Raw genomic sequence first — 16,698 nt, forward strand, 5'->3', positions numbered from 1 at the left:
AAAAATATAAAAATATAATTTTTGCAAAAGTGTAAAAAGCGCCCCCAGATATTCACCCAATGAACAAGTGTGCTGAATTTCAGCCAAATCCGACCATTTTTGAAGTCTCCAGCCTGCCCCAAAGTTTTCGGACAGACATACAGATTCTAGCTCAACTGAAGTTGAGAACTAATAAAGTAAATATATTCATTTTCCAATGATGTATATCTTAAACTTTCAGATTGTTACGATCGGGTGGTTGATTGTCACAAATTGGGACGACACCAATGCAACAGTTCCAGTTCCAGTTAACTTTTGTTAAAAGACTCCAAATTGAAAAAATACGCATATACAAAGTTTAAATACAAGCGTCTTTTGAATTCTCAATAGACCTTTTCATAAATGACGTCACGAACATTACTTGCCTTAGTCTGAATTGCAGACCTCTACAAACCCTAGGTAGTATAAGGAGCACGAATCCGTTAGTGGATGCCAGCAGCCTACACTTGCCTCGTTTTGAAATTATTGCCATTGTGATTATGTCCCACTTCAATCACCCTACTAGACCCCCTCCTCCCTGAAACTTAGTCAAAAATTTAATCATTCCGTGAAAAAGTGCCTGAAATTTTATCCTTGTCCAAAAGCTTCTGACTAGCCAGCTCCGTAAAAGTAATGTGGGGAAACGCTTTTTAAAAACATTGAAATAATTTTCTAGTAGTAAATTCAAATCTGCTATTAACAGGGTAACATTTAAACTGTGGCAATCAAATATTTTGTCTCTTTGAAATGGGAGTAACTGTTTTTTTTTTGACTTCACAATTTCTCTTAGCAACTATTTCAACGTCAAAAAATGCAAATTGCTATCAAATGAGACTGACTCATTATTCATTGATGGAGAAGAAGTTGAACACGTTGCTAAATTCATCTTTCTCGGATCTGTTGGGCCTGAAGTCAGCGATGATGTGTTAAGAAGAATAGCCCTAGCCTCAGCTGCTTTTGGTAAACTAAAGAAAAATGTATGGTCAAGAAACGACTTATCTCTACGAATCAAATCGAGACTCTTCTACGCACTCATCATACCAATAGCAATATATGCCTGTGAAACTTGGTCTTTAAAGAAAAAAGATATGTCAAAACTTTCAGTCTTCCAAAACGACTGCCTCAGAATCATGGCTGGGAAACGCAGAATCGACAGAACAAAAATAGTAGATTTAAAGCGTACTCTTGGTGTCAAGGAGGAGAATGAATTGGTTTGGTCACATCTCAAGAAGAGACCCCAACATCAAATATGTGCACAAGGCTTATAAGCTAGATTTTAAGGAAATAAGACCCCGTGGACGTCCCCCAAAAAGATGAAGCGATCTAATCCGAGAAGACACAGGGATCCCACTTCTTACTGCTGAGCGCCGTGCCCGTGACAGAGAAACGTGGAAAGAGTTTGTCTCCAAGAAGTGTGCAAAGATCCCCGTGGGATTATGCTCTTAAGTCAAGTAAGTCAAGTCTATTCTCAGCAGCAGCCAGCAGCGGAATTTTTCAAAATATCTGTTCTTTTTTCCAGGAGAGGAAACTTTGGAGTTAAATCCAAGAGCCAGTTATTTTTTTCAAGCACAAAAAAAATCTAAGAAGGATTATGAAATATCTGATCTGAAATTCAAGGAGCAATCAATTAGAAAATAAATTCATTTACTTTTCCAATCAACCAAGGACAGGAACATCATGGCCTTCAATCAAATTGCATAAGAACAGATGAATTTTCCTAGTAGTCATGATTTAAACTAAGAACATATATAAATTTCAAGGAGCCTGAATTTATTCAAGAACAGATAAGTTTATCCAGGAGTCTGGCAAGAAAAGAACGGATACATTTTGCAGGGAAATATGCCTTTCTGAACAGATCATTTGTAATTTTTAGCCGTTGGCTGCTCTTGTATTCTTCCAAATTTTGAATGAAGAATGAGCATTGACATTGACTGGTTATATCGAAACATTTGCATCAAAATCTGCTGTTAATAAAGAAAATTTTTTCCCCGATATTTTATCACCCGACCAAAACTTTTACCCGGTTTTTTATCCCCGTCTAAAACTGTTATCCAATTTTTCAATCCCCGACCAAGATTTTCTCCCATTTTTTTATTTCAACAGAAAAAAGGATTTCTATTTTATTTTTGCATTGTAAATGTTTCCAGAGATGTTTCTTAGCAGAACAAATAAAATGACTTTCTCTTCAAACGAGTTCTTTTGCCTAATAAACACAACAAGCTACAATCAGTGTCATAATAATATATTGGCACTTTTGGCTAATTAACAATTTTTCGAAAATTGAAGTTCGAGCGAGAATGTCAATTTTTAGGCCTTCAACTTGAAAATTAAAAATGCCGATTTCTGCTCTGCTGGGGGGTCTGAAATTAGGAGAAAACCCTAAAAATGTGAAAAATAACCCTTTTCTGACCATTTTGAGGCATTTTCATTAGTTTAAAATCAATTTTTGTGAAATATTTAACTTTTTGAAAAGGTGCAATTTACGAAAAGTCAAAAACGGGAAAATTTCAGAAAATTTTGACTTTTTTTCAAGTTTTAGCCCCTAAAATTGACAAAATGTGACGAAGTTTTTCCCCAACGAATAAAAACCCCAAATAAATAAAATCCTGCCCTTTTTTTCCCGATGAGGTATGCAATATACGATGGAGAAATCAGTACACATTTCAAAGAAGGCTGTCTTAAGATAAGATACTCATGGTATGTGTGTCCAGAAATAAGTGGAACAGATTTAAAAAAATCGAAACTTTTACTTTTCTCTGCTTTAATTGCGCGCTGAATAGAATTGGTATTCAACAACATAGGTCGGAATATGATTTGGGCATGCAATTTTCACGGGTAAAGAGAAAAGATTAAAAACAAAACTTTTTATCTTCTTAAAAAAATTTCATACGTGGAATATGAAATAACCCAAATGTAATTATAGCGTAATTGTAAATTTATTTTTCCAGCTATGGAAACCTATGTCATGCAGAGATAACACGATAAACTTTTCGCAATACAGTAGAGAGTTTGTACATCCAAAAATAGAGAGAAACTGATTCCCATAACTCTCCTTTCTGAGAAATCGTTTCAATTCTTAGTTACCTACTAAAGTAAACCTTTCAAATACATTTGCTCAACATAAACTTTTTAACCAGCTTGAACCTCTGAATAAATCTTACCTTAAATGTTTCGTTTACAATTTGAGAGCAACATTAGTTTCAATCAAACCTTTGAAATTATAAAAAAGGATCTGGGAACTATATGGCTTTTGCCTTTTCTTTAAATTTCGAAAAACTTAGGCAATCGACAACACAAACGAAAGAGATAGAGAAGAGCACGCAAAAGACTGAAGAAATCTGCGAAACCATCAACGAAATAAGCAAAAATGAAGAAAGTAATATTTTTCATTCAAATTTTGCTGGTACTTGGCTCAACCAGTTCGACCAACGAAGTAGGAAATAAAGAAGCAGCTTTAGACACGAAAAACAATCTAAAAGTAAGTTCTTGAGTTTTACGATTCATTGTGTCTTTAACACGAGCTTGGAAAACGACCTCTGAGAAAACTCTTACGGCGATCCGCGAAATTAAATTCCCGCCTAAATTCATGCTTTAAGGAAAAATATTTGAATGGATTACTTCGAGGTTGTTCTCGGAGACTTGTGAGCCGCCGCTGGCTCTGTCGAGTACATGCACATACACTAAACTTTAATGACTTTCGTACCCAGATCCACAAAATATCAATAGATGATCGTCAAAAAGGAGCAAAGATATCTTTATTGCGTCTAAGAACACACTAAATTACATATTAATCTTTCATAGCAATCTTCTATTCTTTTTCGTTAGAAAACTCTCGCTCATTCGTCTGCTTCCACTTGTCGAGCGGGTCGAGACGGTCGTGATGGCTTAAACGGGTCACCTGGACGAGATGGGGAAGATGGATGCCCGGGACAAGACGGCAGAGACGGACTACCTGGCGTCAAAGGGCCAGAAGGTGTTCAAGGTATACAAGGCCGCCCTGGGTCAAATGGAACCAAAGGAGAACAAGGTGTTCCAGGAAAAGGTAAATGTGAAAGATTAAAGAGCAAAAGCATGTATGTAATTAATTTTAAAGAGATCAGTAAAAAGTAAGCTGCGCGCATTCTCTCGGATATGATCGGATATATGTACGTAATTTTTGAATGGTCCTAAACGCAAAAACGGTGGGGGGGGACTCTCGAACGGGAATTTTACATACGTTATCAAAACATATCAGAGGATATCTTTTTGACTTACTCGTACTCTTTTTATAACACATATAAGATTCCGTTATACTGAAAGTAATCAAATAAATTTCATTATTAGATGGCAAAGACGGTATCAATGGAGTTCCTGGGATAAATGGAACAAAGGGGGAGCAAGGCCCCCCTGGAAAAGGTTAGTAAAGGTTTCTTTTAATTTCTGTTACATGTATAGCATTTATAAGCAAAGAAGGTTCTTGATCAGATATCAAAACACTTAGAAATAAAATCTTTCTTATGTATATAGCCTGACAAAGTAGACGACTAGACAATGCTATCGATACCGTTAGAAGGATATTAAACGCAGGGAAATATGTATGCGTGCAGTTAACACCCATTACGGCAGTTTACGGAAAAAGCGGTGGTAGAGTTTAACCATGTGTAGATGATAGGATTGTCTAAGTTTGAACGAGCATAGACTTTTGCAAATCGTGGTACCCATAAAAATGAAATATTAACGCAAATAAGCATAAAAAGTGACAAACTTTTTTACCTCCATTAAGAAGCCCTCATCGGTTGGAGGGTTTTCGTGGCGCATTATGGCATGAATTTTTGAAAAATATGGCTTAATGGTGTGCAAATAATCAAATAGCGGTGAGGTTGTGTAATAGAAATTTGTAAGGTGTTAATTCTGAGGTTAAGAGCTATTTTTGTGATTTTAGATGGTTCAATTGGTGGCAGACACTTTAAAGAATGTGCTGGAAATTTTCCAACAATTACAGATAGTGGCTTGATTAAGGTATGGCCTCTTTAAATGTTAAAAAATTTGATGTATTGACATTAACCATAGCAGAGCATTTACTGGTATATCATATTATTGTCGTGAATCCTCTGAAATACCAAGCTTCGAAGGATAGAGTGCAGCTTGCAGCTGATAGATTAAGGGCTCTGACCATTGAGTTTAAAGCCCGAAGGGCTAGAGTTCAATCTCTAACCTTTCTCAGGCAAGAAAAAGTGAAGCCTTAAAAAATGCGCTGCATTTTTGACGACAGATCTATCAATTACTTTGTTTACGATTGATATTTATTTCGAAATTTAGCGGTAAATTTTAGTTTCAATCTGTCATTTGTGTAAAAACCACTCGGGTCGCTCAAGGTCGCGCAACTTTGGTAGGATTTGTTGGCTTCAAATCCTACCAAGGAGATTGACTTGTAGCCCTTCGGGCTTATACTTGATTGTCTCTGACCACAGCCAAAAAATAGATTTTGGTGTTTGAACATGAAAGTTATGTTTTAGGTTCTTTAACACTTTTAACAAATAATTGCCTTTCTAAATTGCTTTTTAATCAAATCCCTTAAGAGTAATTAAGAATTTAATTGCAAAAAATGACGCCATGAACTTTAAAGAGGTTAATAATATGCTGCATTACCCTCTTTTGTAAAAAGGGCTAAGTTTTAATAAGTAATTAACCGTTTTGTTTCGAAGTTTTTTCAAACTGTCCACAAAGTATTGAAAAGTATTTACTTTTTCAGGAAATTTTTCTAAATTAATACATCAAAAGTTATGGATGTTTTTCTATGAAAAATTTGGATGAAAAATTGGTCAAAAAGCACTATTTTCAAAGATTTGGGACAAATAAGCTTTTAGAAAAATCTTCAGAAAATCTATTTTTAGTTCGGTAAAAGAAACATCATCTACTGCAAAAAAAATTTCAAAATGTTTTTTTTTTCGCCGACAATAAGCTGTTCAAAATTGAAATACTCTTCTTTGCAAAAGTCTTAATTTTCTTCTTCATCAAATTTTTTCATTGCGCTTCTTCAATTTTCAAACTCAAGGATAATTGGCCTAAAAGAAAATGTATAACATACCACAGTTTTGTGGGCTACATCAAGTTTGAATTTATATTTTCTGCGTGGCAAATATTAAAAATTCACTATGGTCAAGGCCCTTAACCACATTATTATAGTGGGATCAAAAATGAAGAATAATTATTCCGAAAAAAAATTATTGTATGTTTTTAAATGGGATATTTACTTATGACTTTTTATTTATTCTTTCAAATGAACAGGATTGCAAATTTACAAAATCAAAGACGGACTCATACTTAATGGTGTCAATCTCTTCAAATATATGGCAAGGAAAGGCTAAAACATGCAGTCGATGGTTTATCACCTTTGATGGAAATGAATGTTCTCCTTACCCAATAGACCATTCATACTACAGACACATTGGGAATAATGACCACATCCCGTTCACACTGAGAGGTGTTTGCAAAATCAACAAATCAGGTATTGTGAGCGTTGGATTCAACGTTGGGAAATGTTCAGGTTATCCACTTGGTAATGCGCACACAGGATGGAATCAAGTGACACGTATCGTTATTGAAGAGCTCTAAACACAAATTATTTAATTCAATTTCTTAAATTAGAGACGTGTAATATGTATAGTGAAAATATTATTTTATCAAGTGTAGGAAATTGATAAAATATTATTTTTACTTTGTATGAATATTCACTACATTGTCATTGAAAATATCAGTTTAATTCATCAGAGAACTAGTAATTTATTATGATTGTTAAATTGAATTGTATTCAGGATAGGTGGTGAAACCCAGGGAGAAAGATAGTAAAGGGCATTTTGTAAAATCGCTCGATTGTTTTGGTCAAAGCAACGACTTAATAAAATAGATAGACCAAGAACTTCATACAATGGCTCTTAAAAATCTTTTGTTTTCTATTCATTTTGTATTCTTTCATCTTGCCGTCTTTCCACCGTCCGCGTAAGTCATATTACAAAGAAATTAGACTTTTTACAAGCATCTCTAAATGGTGTAAAATCAATTATATCGAATTTCTACTGACCAAAAACATAATTTTCGATTTTTTTTGCTTACGTCTGATCGCATTTTTAATCAACTTTCTCACAAGATATTTTTCAATATTTTTTGACAACACTGTTGCGCTGTTCAACGCATTTTCTTTAAGAATTTAAACATTTTTGAAAGACTCTAACTAAGAAAATAAACGTGCGTTCATGGTGCGTTCTTAAGATAGAAAATACAAACACTATCCAAATACAAATGTTATAATTTTAACAATGTTTACTAATTTTTAAGCCTAAAAGTTTGACTTGAAATTAAGAACATATTCACAAAATTTAGGTCATGTGATCAATATCAACCAATAGCTAATCTTAAAAAAATGCTTTTGCACGCGGAATGACATTTTAATGATGCAAAAAATCATTAATTTTTTTATCATTCTTACGCGGATCATTTCAATAGGATACTGGTCTATCTATTTTATTAGGTCGTTGGTCAAAGCACTTGTTATACATTTTTGGAAAGCTAAGGGGTAGGGGAATCAAAATTACTTAGGTTCTAATTTATTTTCAGACACTTTGGTGTGATTTTTGAACAATAATAGTATGGTCTCAGGCAAAAATCATAGGGGGTCTAAAATTACTGAAATTTTTAGCTTGAGATAACGGAGACTTGTTGTATATTTTTGGAAAGCTCTCAAAAATTAAGATTAGTGATATATTGCATACCAAAAGTTCAAAAATGGTCCAGTAGGGCTTGAAATATAGCCTAGAAACCAATGAATCCCTCCCAGATCAAAATAATCGATGAAATCAAGTTGAAGGCCTGAAATTGACATTCTCGCTCGAACAGAAACAGCCGTTTTGTCCAGCTTTTACACTTTTTGAAAGCTCAATATCTCAAGTTAGGTACTGAAATCACTTATACTCGCATAATATCTATAATCTTAATTTTTTGAGAGCTTTCGAACAAACAAATTTCCCCCTACTAAGGGGGGGGGTTCACTTTTACGGTACGACGGTATTGAGCCTTTTTTTCCCCGGTAAATCGGTATTACCAGAAAAAACCGACGGGATTACGGTATTTCATTTTCTACCGGTATCGGTATTTACGTAATTAGGCTTCTTTTATCGACGGTATTACGGTATTTGACCAAAATTTTTGTCGGTATGACGGTATTCAAGACCCCTGAAAACCCCCCCCTCCTACTAAGAGGGGCGGGGCTCCCTATCATATTTTTATGGATATTCAAATTGATTTATACAATTTTTTTATTTCTGAGGAAACTTTCCTTGTACTCTTTCAGGATCCTTCCACTTCTTTCTGATGAAATGGCATAGTTGTTCAGCTGCATACTAACGCCTAGATAATAGTATGTTGCCTTAAAAATGACAACCTAACTAATTGAAGCTGATTTTTCACCTAACCAGAGTTTTGGTCTTTACCATAGTCGGTTAGGAGAATACGACTCATAGGCGTAGCGAGATACCCTGCAAAATTTATGGATAAGAGCGGTTTTTACGACACTGTAATTATTGTCTTTGTTTTATCAAAAGATAATGAATATGTCCTAAACGTCTGCACCCCCTCATAAATTTTGCAGGGTATCTCGCTTCGCCTATGGACGGTCTATACAATAACAAATTACTCCACATACATTACTTTCCTCAGCCTTTGAACATGATTCTGAGTAGAAGGTCGTTGCGTGTGTTTAACAAAAGTAAGAAAATACCGGGTGGTATAATTGTTTTTACAACATTCATTATGATTTAAAAAAGAATTAACTTTCTTTACATATTTCATAACGTTAAAGTTATCGAGAATTGTTTTCTAACTTATTCATGATGCATTTTATTTACAAAGTTTTTACTCTAGCAATGCGATTTAAATTCGTTTAACATTAGCTACCTCGACCTTTCTAAAAAAAATGCAATAGTTAATTAACTTTTTTAATTTCGGTGTTTATTTTTGTTTTTCTACATCTGTGATGTGATACGTGTGACACAGAGCCTGGCACTCTTCCCCGAACAAGACCGAGTATATGTATGTGTGTTTTTCTGCAACGGAGACGGTAAGGTTCTAAATTGACTAGATCCTGACCAGTTGAGGACGGCAGTAAGTCAGCACTTTTACCGTCTTCGATTTTTCTGGTCGGAAGTGCGGGTTTTTCCAAATTGCTTCAGTCACTCTACCGTCCTCAAAAGTGTAAATACATAAACTCGCTAAGGACATCGAGGGCGACGGTGTGCAAAACAAAGTCGATAGATGATGTATGGCTCTATATTGCCTTTGCTCCTATTTTGGTATTTTTGGCGACATGTCAACTCGAATACTCGCTAGTGTTGAACATGGAGGGTTTTATGGCCGATGGAAACTATCTTAAAGTATGGAACTTTGGGTTGGCAGATATTACCTTAAGATTTTAACCCCTGGAAAAGCGCCATGATCATTGGAAGTTGGAAGAAAGTCGAGGCAAAATAGAATATCGTAGCATTCGTGTCAGTATTTCTTTTCTAATATTTTGACATGACATGTGTTCTAAATCGAATCGTAATTTTTCTGACGAACTCGGTTTCAGAATTTAGACTTATTTTTGTATGTGTGTGTGTGTGGGAAGTTCAACGTACAAACACAAACGTGTGCAAAATCATCACGCAAACTTGTTTCCTCAAACAATCTCACAAATTGAATCAAAAAACATATCATTATCAAATTTACATTTAATTTTTAGTGATTTTCTATTTAGAATCTTTCTCAAATATTTTTGAAGAGGCGTTATGTTTAGGAAAACAAAACAAAGATAATTTTATTTAAGCTTCGTTTTTCTACATTGAAAAAATTTTCTGCAATAGTATCTTTAAAATCTTATTGACATCAAGCACTCACAGGTTTTGCATAAAAGGACCAGCTAAATGCCATTCCAAATCATTCAAACATTTTTGTATCAAAGCTGAAGTAAAGAACAGCATAATGAAGTTAGGAACGTTGTTGTTGGCAACTTGTTTGGCTTTTGCCAGTGGAGCCTGGGTACCAGAAATGGAAAGTAAGTTAAAGCAAGATTTAAGAAAACCTCTAACATTTTTCAGATCATTTGGCGCATTGGGCTTTTTCAGAAAAAAAAATTGAATATGGGGGGTGGATGATATAACATTTTTTTTAAATTTACCCCCGGACATTGTGAATTTTGACCCCCGGACAAGCATCAGTTGACCCCCTGGACATTGAAAATGACCCCCACACAGAGCAAGTTTATCCCCCGGACAGGGCAAATTTTGTAGATTTTTCACTAATTTTTGGATTTGAGCATCCTGTCTCCGTGTAACTGATCAATTTCAATTGACTTGTTAAATTATCAACTGTAACAACGTTCTTCCTATTCTTTCATATCATTTTAGACGCAGGTCTTTACGAAGGGGACATGATTTTAGATCCTGACCAGCAGAAGGAGGTCGAAGATGGAACTTTCACTTTCTCATCCACTGGCAACAGAAACAAATTGTGGCCAAACGCCGTCGTTCCTTACTCATTGACTTCTGATTTAGGTAAGAAATTAATAAAACTATACTGTATTTTACAAGCTTAGTCACTATCTAAGAAATAAGCTCTAGGCCGAAGGAAAATTCGTGAATGGGAGTTGTTGTCGAAGCTTTACCGCAGCGCAGCAATGTTTTTATTACTTTCTTTTGTTTTTAAGTCAGAAAATTCAGCGGGGGTGGGAAAAATAGTAATATATATCGCAATGAGAATTGGTTTATTCGATCATTTTTTGTGGGGACAAAAATTAGAGTATACTAGGATGATATTTTGACCATTATTTTCATTGGGAAGGGGTCCCAGTGGGTCTGTGAGAAGGGGGTGTAAAAGAAAATTCCAAACAAAACAGAGAAAAGAAATAACATTTACACTAACTTTCGGAGAGGGATGTCCTTATTTGAGAGGGAGTTCATTTCAAAGTTTGATTTCTAAACACTTCCCGAAATTACAAGAACAGGGATGGTTTTAACTGGTCAAAAACCCTCGAACTCCCCCATATTATCTCAACGAATACCCATTAATTATTAGTCCATAAAACAATCTCCTTACACGCTTTTTTTTTTATAAGAATACACTTTATAAGAATGTCCATGATGAAAATGGCCAAAAAATTAAGAATATCCTAAGAATATCACCATCATGGAATTTTGCTATTCAAGCAAAGAATGTCATTTTTAGAGCATTCTAAATTATAAATTGCCAATTACCCCCAAGTAATAAGAATGCTGTAAGAATATTTTAGGATGATTTTCCCAAAAAAGTTAAGAATATCAATGATGAAATGGATTTACACCATTCTTATAAAAAAAAAAGCGTGTACTATCCAAGGGTTAGAGGTTCAATCCCGACCACCGCCAACTCAGCGAATGAGTAGCTTGAATAGCGTAATCTGATCTAACTGTAAGGTGCCAAGCCTGGGCTCCTGTGACATCTTTTTTACGACCTAATTTCATGCTCTATCAGAATGGTACCAATCATTTTCGTTTATTTTGACTTTTGAAAATAAGCTATTTCTCTACCCCTTATTTCCCCCTTGCAGTTTTGCCTATGGCGTCACTATTATAGTCACAAAAAGTTTTCCCGGGACTAATCTGCGTCCTCCCTCTCAAAAATATCTTGTAATGTACTGTTCTTTGGAATAGACTAAAAATGAGTAGGTTGTAAAAAAGATGTCACAGAGACCAGGCTTGGCCCCCTTGTAAGTTCACTTTGGGCTGAGATTAGGTGTGGTGCTCAACCTCATCATTCCATCATTCCATAGACTCCCTCCTTCCCGACTTCACCGACAGCCACCAGATACTTACTTTACTTACTTCTTCTTTTTTTACTCATTGAATATAGCCCGTGATGGAAAATTCATGCGTGAATTTCAACATTCGATCGATCAATATCACAAATATACTTGTATTCGCTTTAAGAGGCGATCAAATGAACGAGCTTACATCGGCTTTTACATGGGTGGAGGGTAAGGTTTTCTTTACCTCTAAGTTCACGCCCTTTACGCCCTTTACGGTGCTCCAATCATTTAGAAAACGTCATTTCAACGCCGTTTTTCTCGAGTGACGTTGAGAAATCGACCATGTCCACTAAAAAGTCCTCTATATCGTTTTCGAGAGCTTTCGAGTAGTACGAGTAGTTTTGGGTTCTAGCGACTTTGAATTTTATTAAATTCCGAGTCCCAAGGGGTTTTGCTTGTGACGTTAGTCTTTTACCCTTAAAAGGATTTGATTACTCCCTCTCAAACAAGTTTTTAAGTACGTTCTTCTTTCGAATGCGCTCTTCCAGAAAATGTCCGTACATGGGGGGTGGAGGATACAGTGTCCGGGGGATAGTGGAAAATCTACAAATTTGCCTTATCCGGGGGGTAAAATTGCTCTGTTTGAGGTTGATTTTGAATGCCCAGGGGGTCAACTGATGTTGTTCGGGGGGTTAGACCTGCTGGCCGGGGGTAAAAAGTAATGATGTCCGGGGGGGGGTAGATTTCCAAAAAAATGCTATATCCTCTACCCCCTCCCCATATTTAAGTACATTCTTCTTTCGAATGAGCTAAAATCACATCCACTCTGGAGATAGTTGTTGCTGATCCTGAGAATAGCTTATACAACAAAAAGTTGAGAAAGTTTGGCCCAGATTTGTCTTGACGATGCAGCAAACACTGTATCACATTCACGATTTGCGTATGAATTCTGTCTTTCTATTTTAGTTGTTCGTCACCAGTCGGTTATACCGGCGGCAGAAATAGGGTTTCGTTATCCAAAGGATGTCATTGGAGATAAACCATCATGCATGAAATCGGTCACAGTTTAGGTAAGTAAAAATTTACGAAATTGTCACACAGGCTAGAAATCTTCAGGAAAAATAAAGTTAGATACATGTACAATCAATGTTTCAACTTTTTCGTTTGTAGGAGGAAGCTTTTGAAAAGCAGAAATATAATGTGTAAAACTTTGTCTGACTTTGAAGTTTTTTTATCCATATTCACCAAAAGCTTCTTTATTTATTTCCATATTCCAAAGTCAAGACAAAGTTTAAACTTTTATATGGGTTTGATCCTTAAGTCTATGCCGTGCAAAGTTGAATGTTCTTTTCCTCGGTTAATTTGGTAATGTTCTGTAAAAATATTTTTTTGAACCAGATAAAACTTAAAAGAAAGATGAAAAATAAAAACAAAATGTTTTAAACCCTTTATCTTCTTGTCGTTACAATAAACGTTTTTTTAAGAAACACACTTTTAAGAAACACGAGACTCAGAATGCCTAAAAACTAAGAAACATTTAAGAAACATGCTGAACCTGAGAATGAGAAAATAACATTTTTTAATTCGTTTTTTAAAAAGAACCTTTCAATCAAAACAAATGTTTTTTTTTCTTTGCATGAAAAACAGGCTGATTATTTCAAAAAGTTCAAAAACATGTAAAAAACATTTAAGGCACAAAAGGCCGATTTCTTAAGAAACATTGAGGCTGCTTGGTAAAACTAGTTTCTTAAAAAATAACGTGTACGTCCTGTACCAAGAGTAGCATAACGAGCAAAGCCTCTCTCACGAGACCATATGATACTGTCTCAAATCGTCTGATAATTTGTAGAAAACCTAAAAGCAGATTAAGAATAAAATAAACTGTTACCAATTAACAAATAAACCAATCAAATCTTTTATCATAGGTTTCCACCACGAGCAGTCACGTCCTGACAGAGACAACCACGTCACCATTTTATTCCACAACGTCGCCCGGGGAACGGAACATAATTTCAAGAAACAATCATACTCTACAACTGACTCAAAGGTAATTTCATACAGGAGATAATTTTGAAAGTGAAAATACTGTACATTGAATCAGTTTTTTAACACCTGGAACCTCAATTACCTTACTTTACTAAGCATCTGAGTGAAATGACTAATATGTTGAAAATGAAACAACTTACTATGAAAGCCCTTTCTACAGTATAGAGTCTCCATAACTCGAACATCTTCAACTCGAATAACTATCCTTAACTCGAACATGGTTTCTCGCAGCTTCAGATAACAAACCCATCTCAACAAGTCTACGTAACTCGAAATTTCCATAATTCAAACAACCTAGTCATAAAAAATGTTTCTAATATACATTTAACTAGATTAACCTAACCCTCGGGAATCAAAACAAACTTCACCTTCAAAATGTTCAATAATTTTTGTCAACAGGTCACTACGATTACAGATCAATGATGCATTACTCATGGGACGCATTCGGTTCCGGCAAAATGACCATTCAGGCAAAAGATCCCAGCATACAATACGAGATCGGTATTGGACAAGGCGATCGGGGATTCAGTGATATTGATATCAAACAATTGAATTTACTCTACGGATGTTGTAAGTTTTTTTCAGTTATAATCTTAGACTGGCACGCCAATCGGGCTGAAACGGTATCACACGGAAAAAGTGAGTGTAGAAGTTAGGTAACCGTAGGCAGAAATTTTGTCGGCGGCAAGGGCTGAATGTTAATCAGCAGCCTCTCACAGACTTTTGCTCGTTCTCCTACGCAGCTCCTATTCTAGCAGACGATAACCGTCTTTATGTTCCCGCCCTCTGACATAATTAACATAATTAACAGACTAGTTTGGTAGTCTATCATAATCTATCATCGGCCATTATGGTGTTTTTCAAACCTACCTAATAAGTTAGTACCTTACAGTCGAGAAAATTGACTTTGTTGAGAAAAAAAAAACACTTTCCAAATTCTTTTTTCTTGAACTTATTTGACGAGAGTTTCAGCAAAAACAAAAAACCGAAAACAGCAACTTCCCAAAACAAAGTTGATATCGTAAGTTCTAAACTTTTTCACCCTGCTCAATACACATATTTCCTATTAGCAGATTCATGCGAAAGTCACGAAAAAACGTCGAGTAAACAAACTTTTGATTGGCGGAGGCATGCAAAGATTACCTCATACTCTGGGCATTTTTAAAAAATATGCTTGTATATGCAATATTTCAGCCAATCAGAGACTTTCTCGACGTTTTTCGTGACTTTTTTACATGAATCCGCTAATAGGAAATACGTGCATTCCAGTTGGTTATTAAAATTTTTTTCACTGAAAAATCCATATTAAATACTAAAGTTGGCTACACATTCAATGGAAGTTCTCCTGAATTAATGATTTTCATTATTTTAGCACAAAGCAACGAAAGATTACCACCCTACACACCACCATCCAAAGGTTCGTTTCTCATGCAAACTAATACATGCTTTTTTATAAGAACAATCCCATAAGAACAGTTTTAAATGAACATGAGACTCAATTGTTGGCCAAAATTCTAAAAATTTATCAAGAATAATCCAAGCCTCAGATTAAACCAGAGAATGCAGATTTTAAGCCCCTCCCATTTATATAAGTTAACTTATTAAAGGTTTTCTACGGGAGTAAAAGGAGCTTATTTTACATGCTGAGTCGGATGAAGTAAAGCTATTTTTTTACGCAACGATATCCTGCAAGATGTGACATCACATTCTATTGCTTTTGTAAACAAAAAATAGCAAAGTTGATTTGGAGCAAATTTGCAATCGAATGTTTTGATTATAAGATAGAAAACGTGTCTATTTATTATAAACATAAAAACTATCGAAAGAGTATCAGTAAAAATTTCTTTGTTTGCGAGGAATGTTTTTTTATTCAATGTAATTTCATTAAAAAAAAACCCTATTCTAATCTTGTCACACTTGTTTTTACTACATCAGCATCATCAGACATTTCAATCCAAACAAAACCTTTAAGAACATGTTATCTACTGCTTCTTAGCTCTAGTTTTGACGGCCGACTTTCTGCCCTGCCTACACGTTTTTTTTTTTATAAGAACGTCAAAAATTTTCGAAGCCTTCGGATGTTCTTAGTTTTTTGGATTTGAAGCCTAAAAATGTTCTTAAAATGTTCTTATTTCCAGCATTTTTTGAGCATTTTGATGTAATTTCTTAAGAAAATGCATGTTTTTAAGTCTCCAAAGCCTTAGAATGTTCTTAGAATGTTCTTAAATTTTTGGGCCTCGAAGCCTTATGTTCTTATATAGTTTGTTCTTATAAAAAAAAACGTGTATTCTTATTGTGGGCAGTTTAATTCTTTGCTTCAAAAAGGTTGAAAGAAAACATTGCATTGACGTCAAAAGAGGGCAATGCATTGACTTTAGACAGCCAATCTTTTGCCCACTTTAATTCACAATTAGAATTGGCAGGGTGAAAAGTGGGTCGTCTAAACTAGAGTATTGTTTAGTCCATGCAATGACATTTCTGGCTTTAAGGTGTTCTTTTGAATTTTAAAGCTCGGATTGAAGGCGAGGTAGATGTGACATAGTCTCATGGAATAATCTTAGCTCTTAAATTTTTTACAATACAGATTGTCACGATTTGAGAGGTTGTGCTTCACAAGTCCACGAAGGAAATTGTCAGTCAAGTTCTTGGCAAACTTACCTTCAAAAACATTGTAGAAAGAGTTGTGGATTCTGTAAAGTTACTGGAGTACCAAATACGCCCAAACCATGGACACCCGGACCTAATACCCCACGCCCAAACACGCCCAAACCATGGACACCAAAACCAGAGACACCACGCCCTGGAAGTAAGGGTTCTCTTTAGCTCTCTTGTTATTTAGTTTG

General features: G+C 35.3%; 3 protein-coding genes across 3 annotated transcripts in view; all 3 read left to right on the forward strand.

Moving 5' to 3' along the window:
• Positions 1-16,698, forward strand: part of LOC136798211 (zinc metalloproteinase nas-15-like) — a 38,338-nt gene that overhangs the window by 20,670 nt on the left and 970 nt on the right. The window lies entirely within an intron of this gene.
• LOC136798213 (zinc metalloproteinase nas-6-like) lies at positions 9,970-13,862 on the forward strand. The gene is made up of 5 exons (XM_067054792.1): positions 9,970-10,081; positions 10,434-10,580; positions 11,914-12,037; positions 12,776-12,879; positions 13,735-13,862. The coding sequence occupies exons 1-4, from the start codon at positions 10,009-10,011 to the stop codon at positions 12,846-12,848; spliced, it is 417 nt and encodes a 138-aa protein (XP_066910893.1). The 5' UTR covers positions 9,970-10,008; the 3' UTR covers positions 12,849-12,879; positions 13,735-13,862.
• On the forward strand, positions 12,855-16,678 carry LOC136798206 (zinc metalloproteinase nas-8-like). Its single transcript, XM_067054785.1, has 4 exons — positions 12,855-12,879; positions 14,255-14,425; positions 15,228-15,272; positions 16,440-16,678. The coding sequence occupies exons 1-4, from the start codon at positions 12,855-12,857 to the stop codon at positions 16,676-16,678; spliced, it is 480 nt and encodes a 159-aa protein (XP_066910886.1).

The sequence above is a fragment of the Clytia hemisphaerica genome, unplaced genomic scaffold (genome assembly GCF_902728285.1).
Source record: "Clytia hemisphaerica strain Z4C2 unplaced genomic scaffold, Clytia hemisphaerica genome assembly, whole genome shotgun sequence".
NCBI classification, from domain to species: domain Eukaryota; kingdom Metazoa; phylum Cnidaria; class Hydrozoa; order Leptothecata; family Clytiidae; genus Clytia; species Clytia hemisphaerica.

Coding starts and splice junctions, on each gene's coding strand:
- LOC136798213 (XM_067054792.1), top strand. CDS start 10,009: ATGAAGTTAGGAACGTTGTTGTTGGCAACTTGTTTGGCTTTTGCCAGT. Junction 10,581..11,913: donor CTCATTGACTTCTGATTTAG/GTAAGAAATTAA, acceptor CATTGAATATAG/CCCGTGATGGAAAATTCATG. Junction 12,038..12,775: donor GGCTTTTACATGGGTGGAGG/GTAAGGTTTTCT, acceptor TTTCTATTTTAG/TTGTTCGTCACCAGTCGGTT.
- LOC136798206 (XM_067054785.1), top strand. CDS start 12,855: ATGCATGAAATCGGTCACAGTTTAG. Junction 12,880..14,254: donor TGAAATCGGTCACAGTTTAG/GTAAGTAAAAAT, acceptor TTTTGTCAACAG/GTCACTACGATTACAGATCA. Junction 14,426..15,227: donor GAATTTACTCTACGGATGTT/GTAAGTTTTTTT, acceptor TCATTATTTTAG/CACAAAGCAACGAAAGATTA.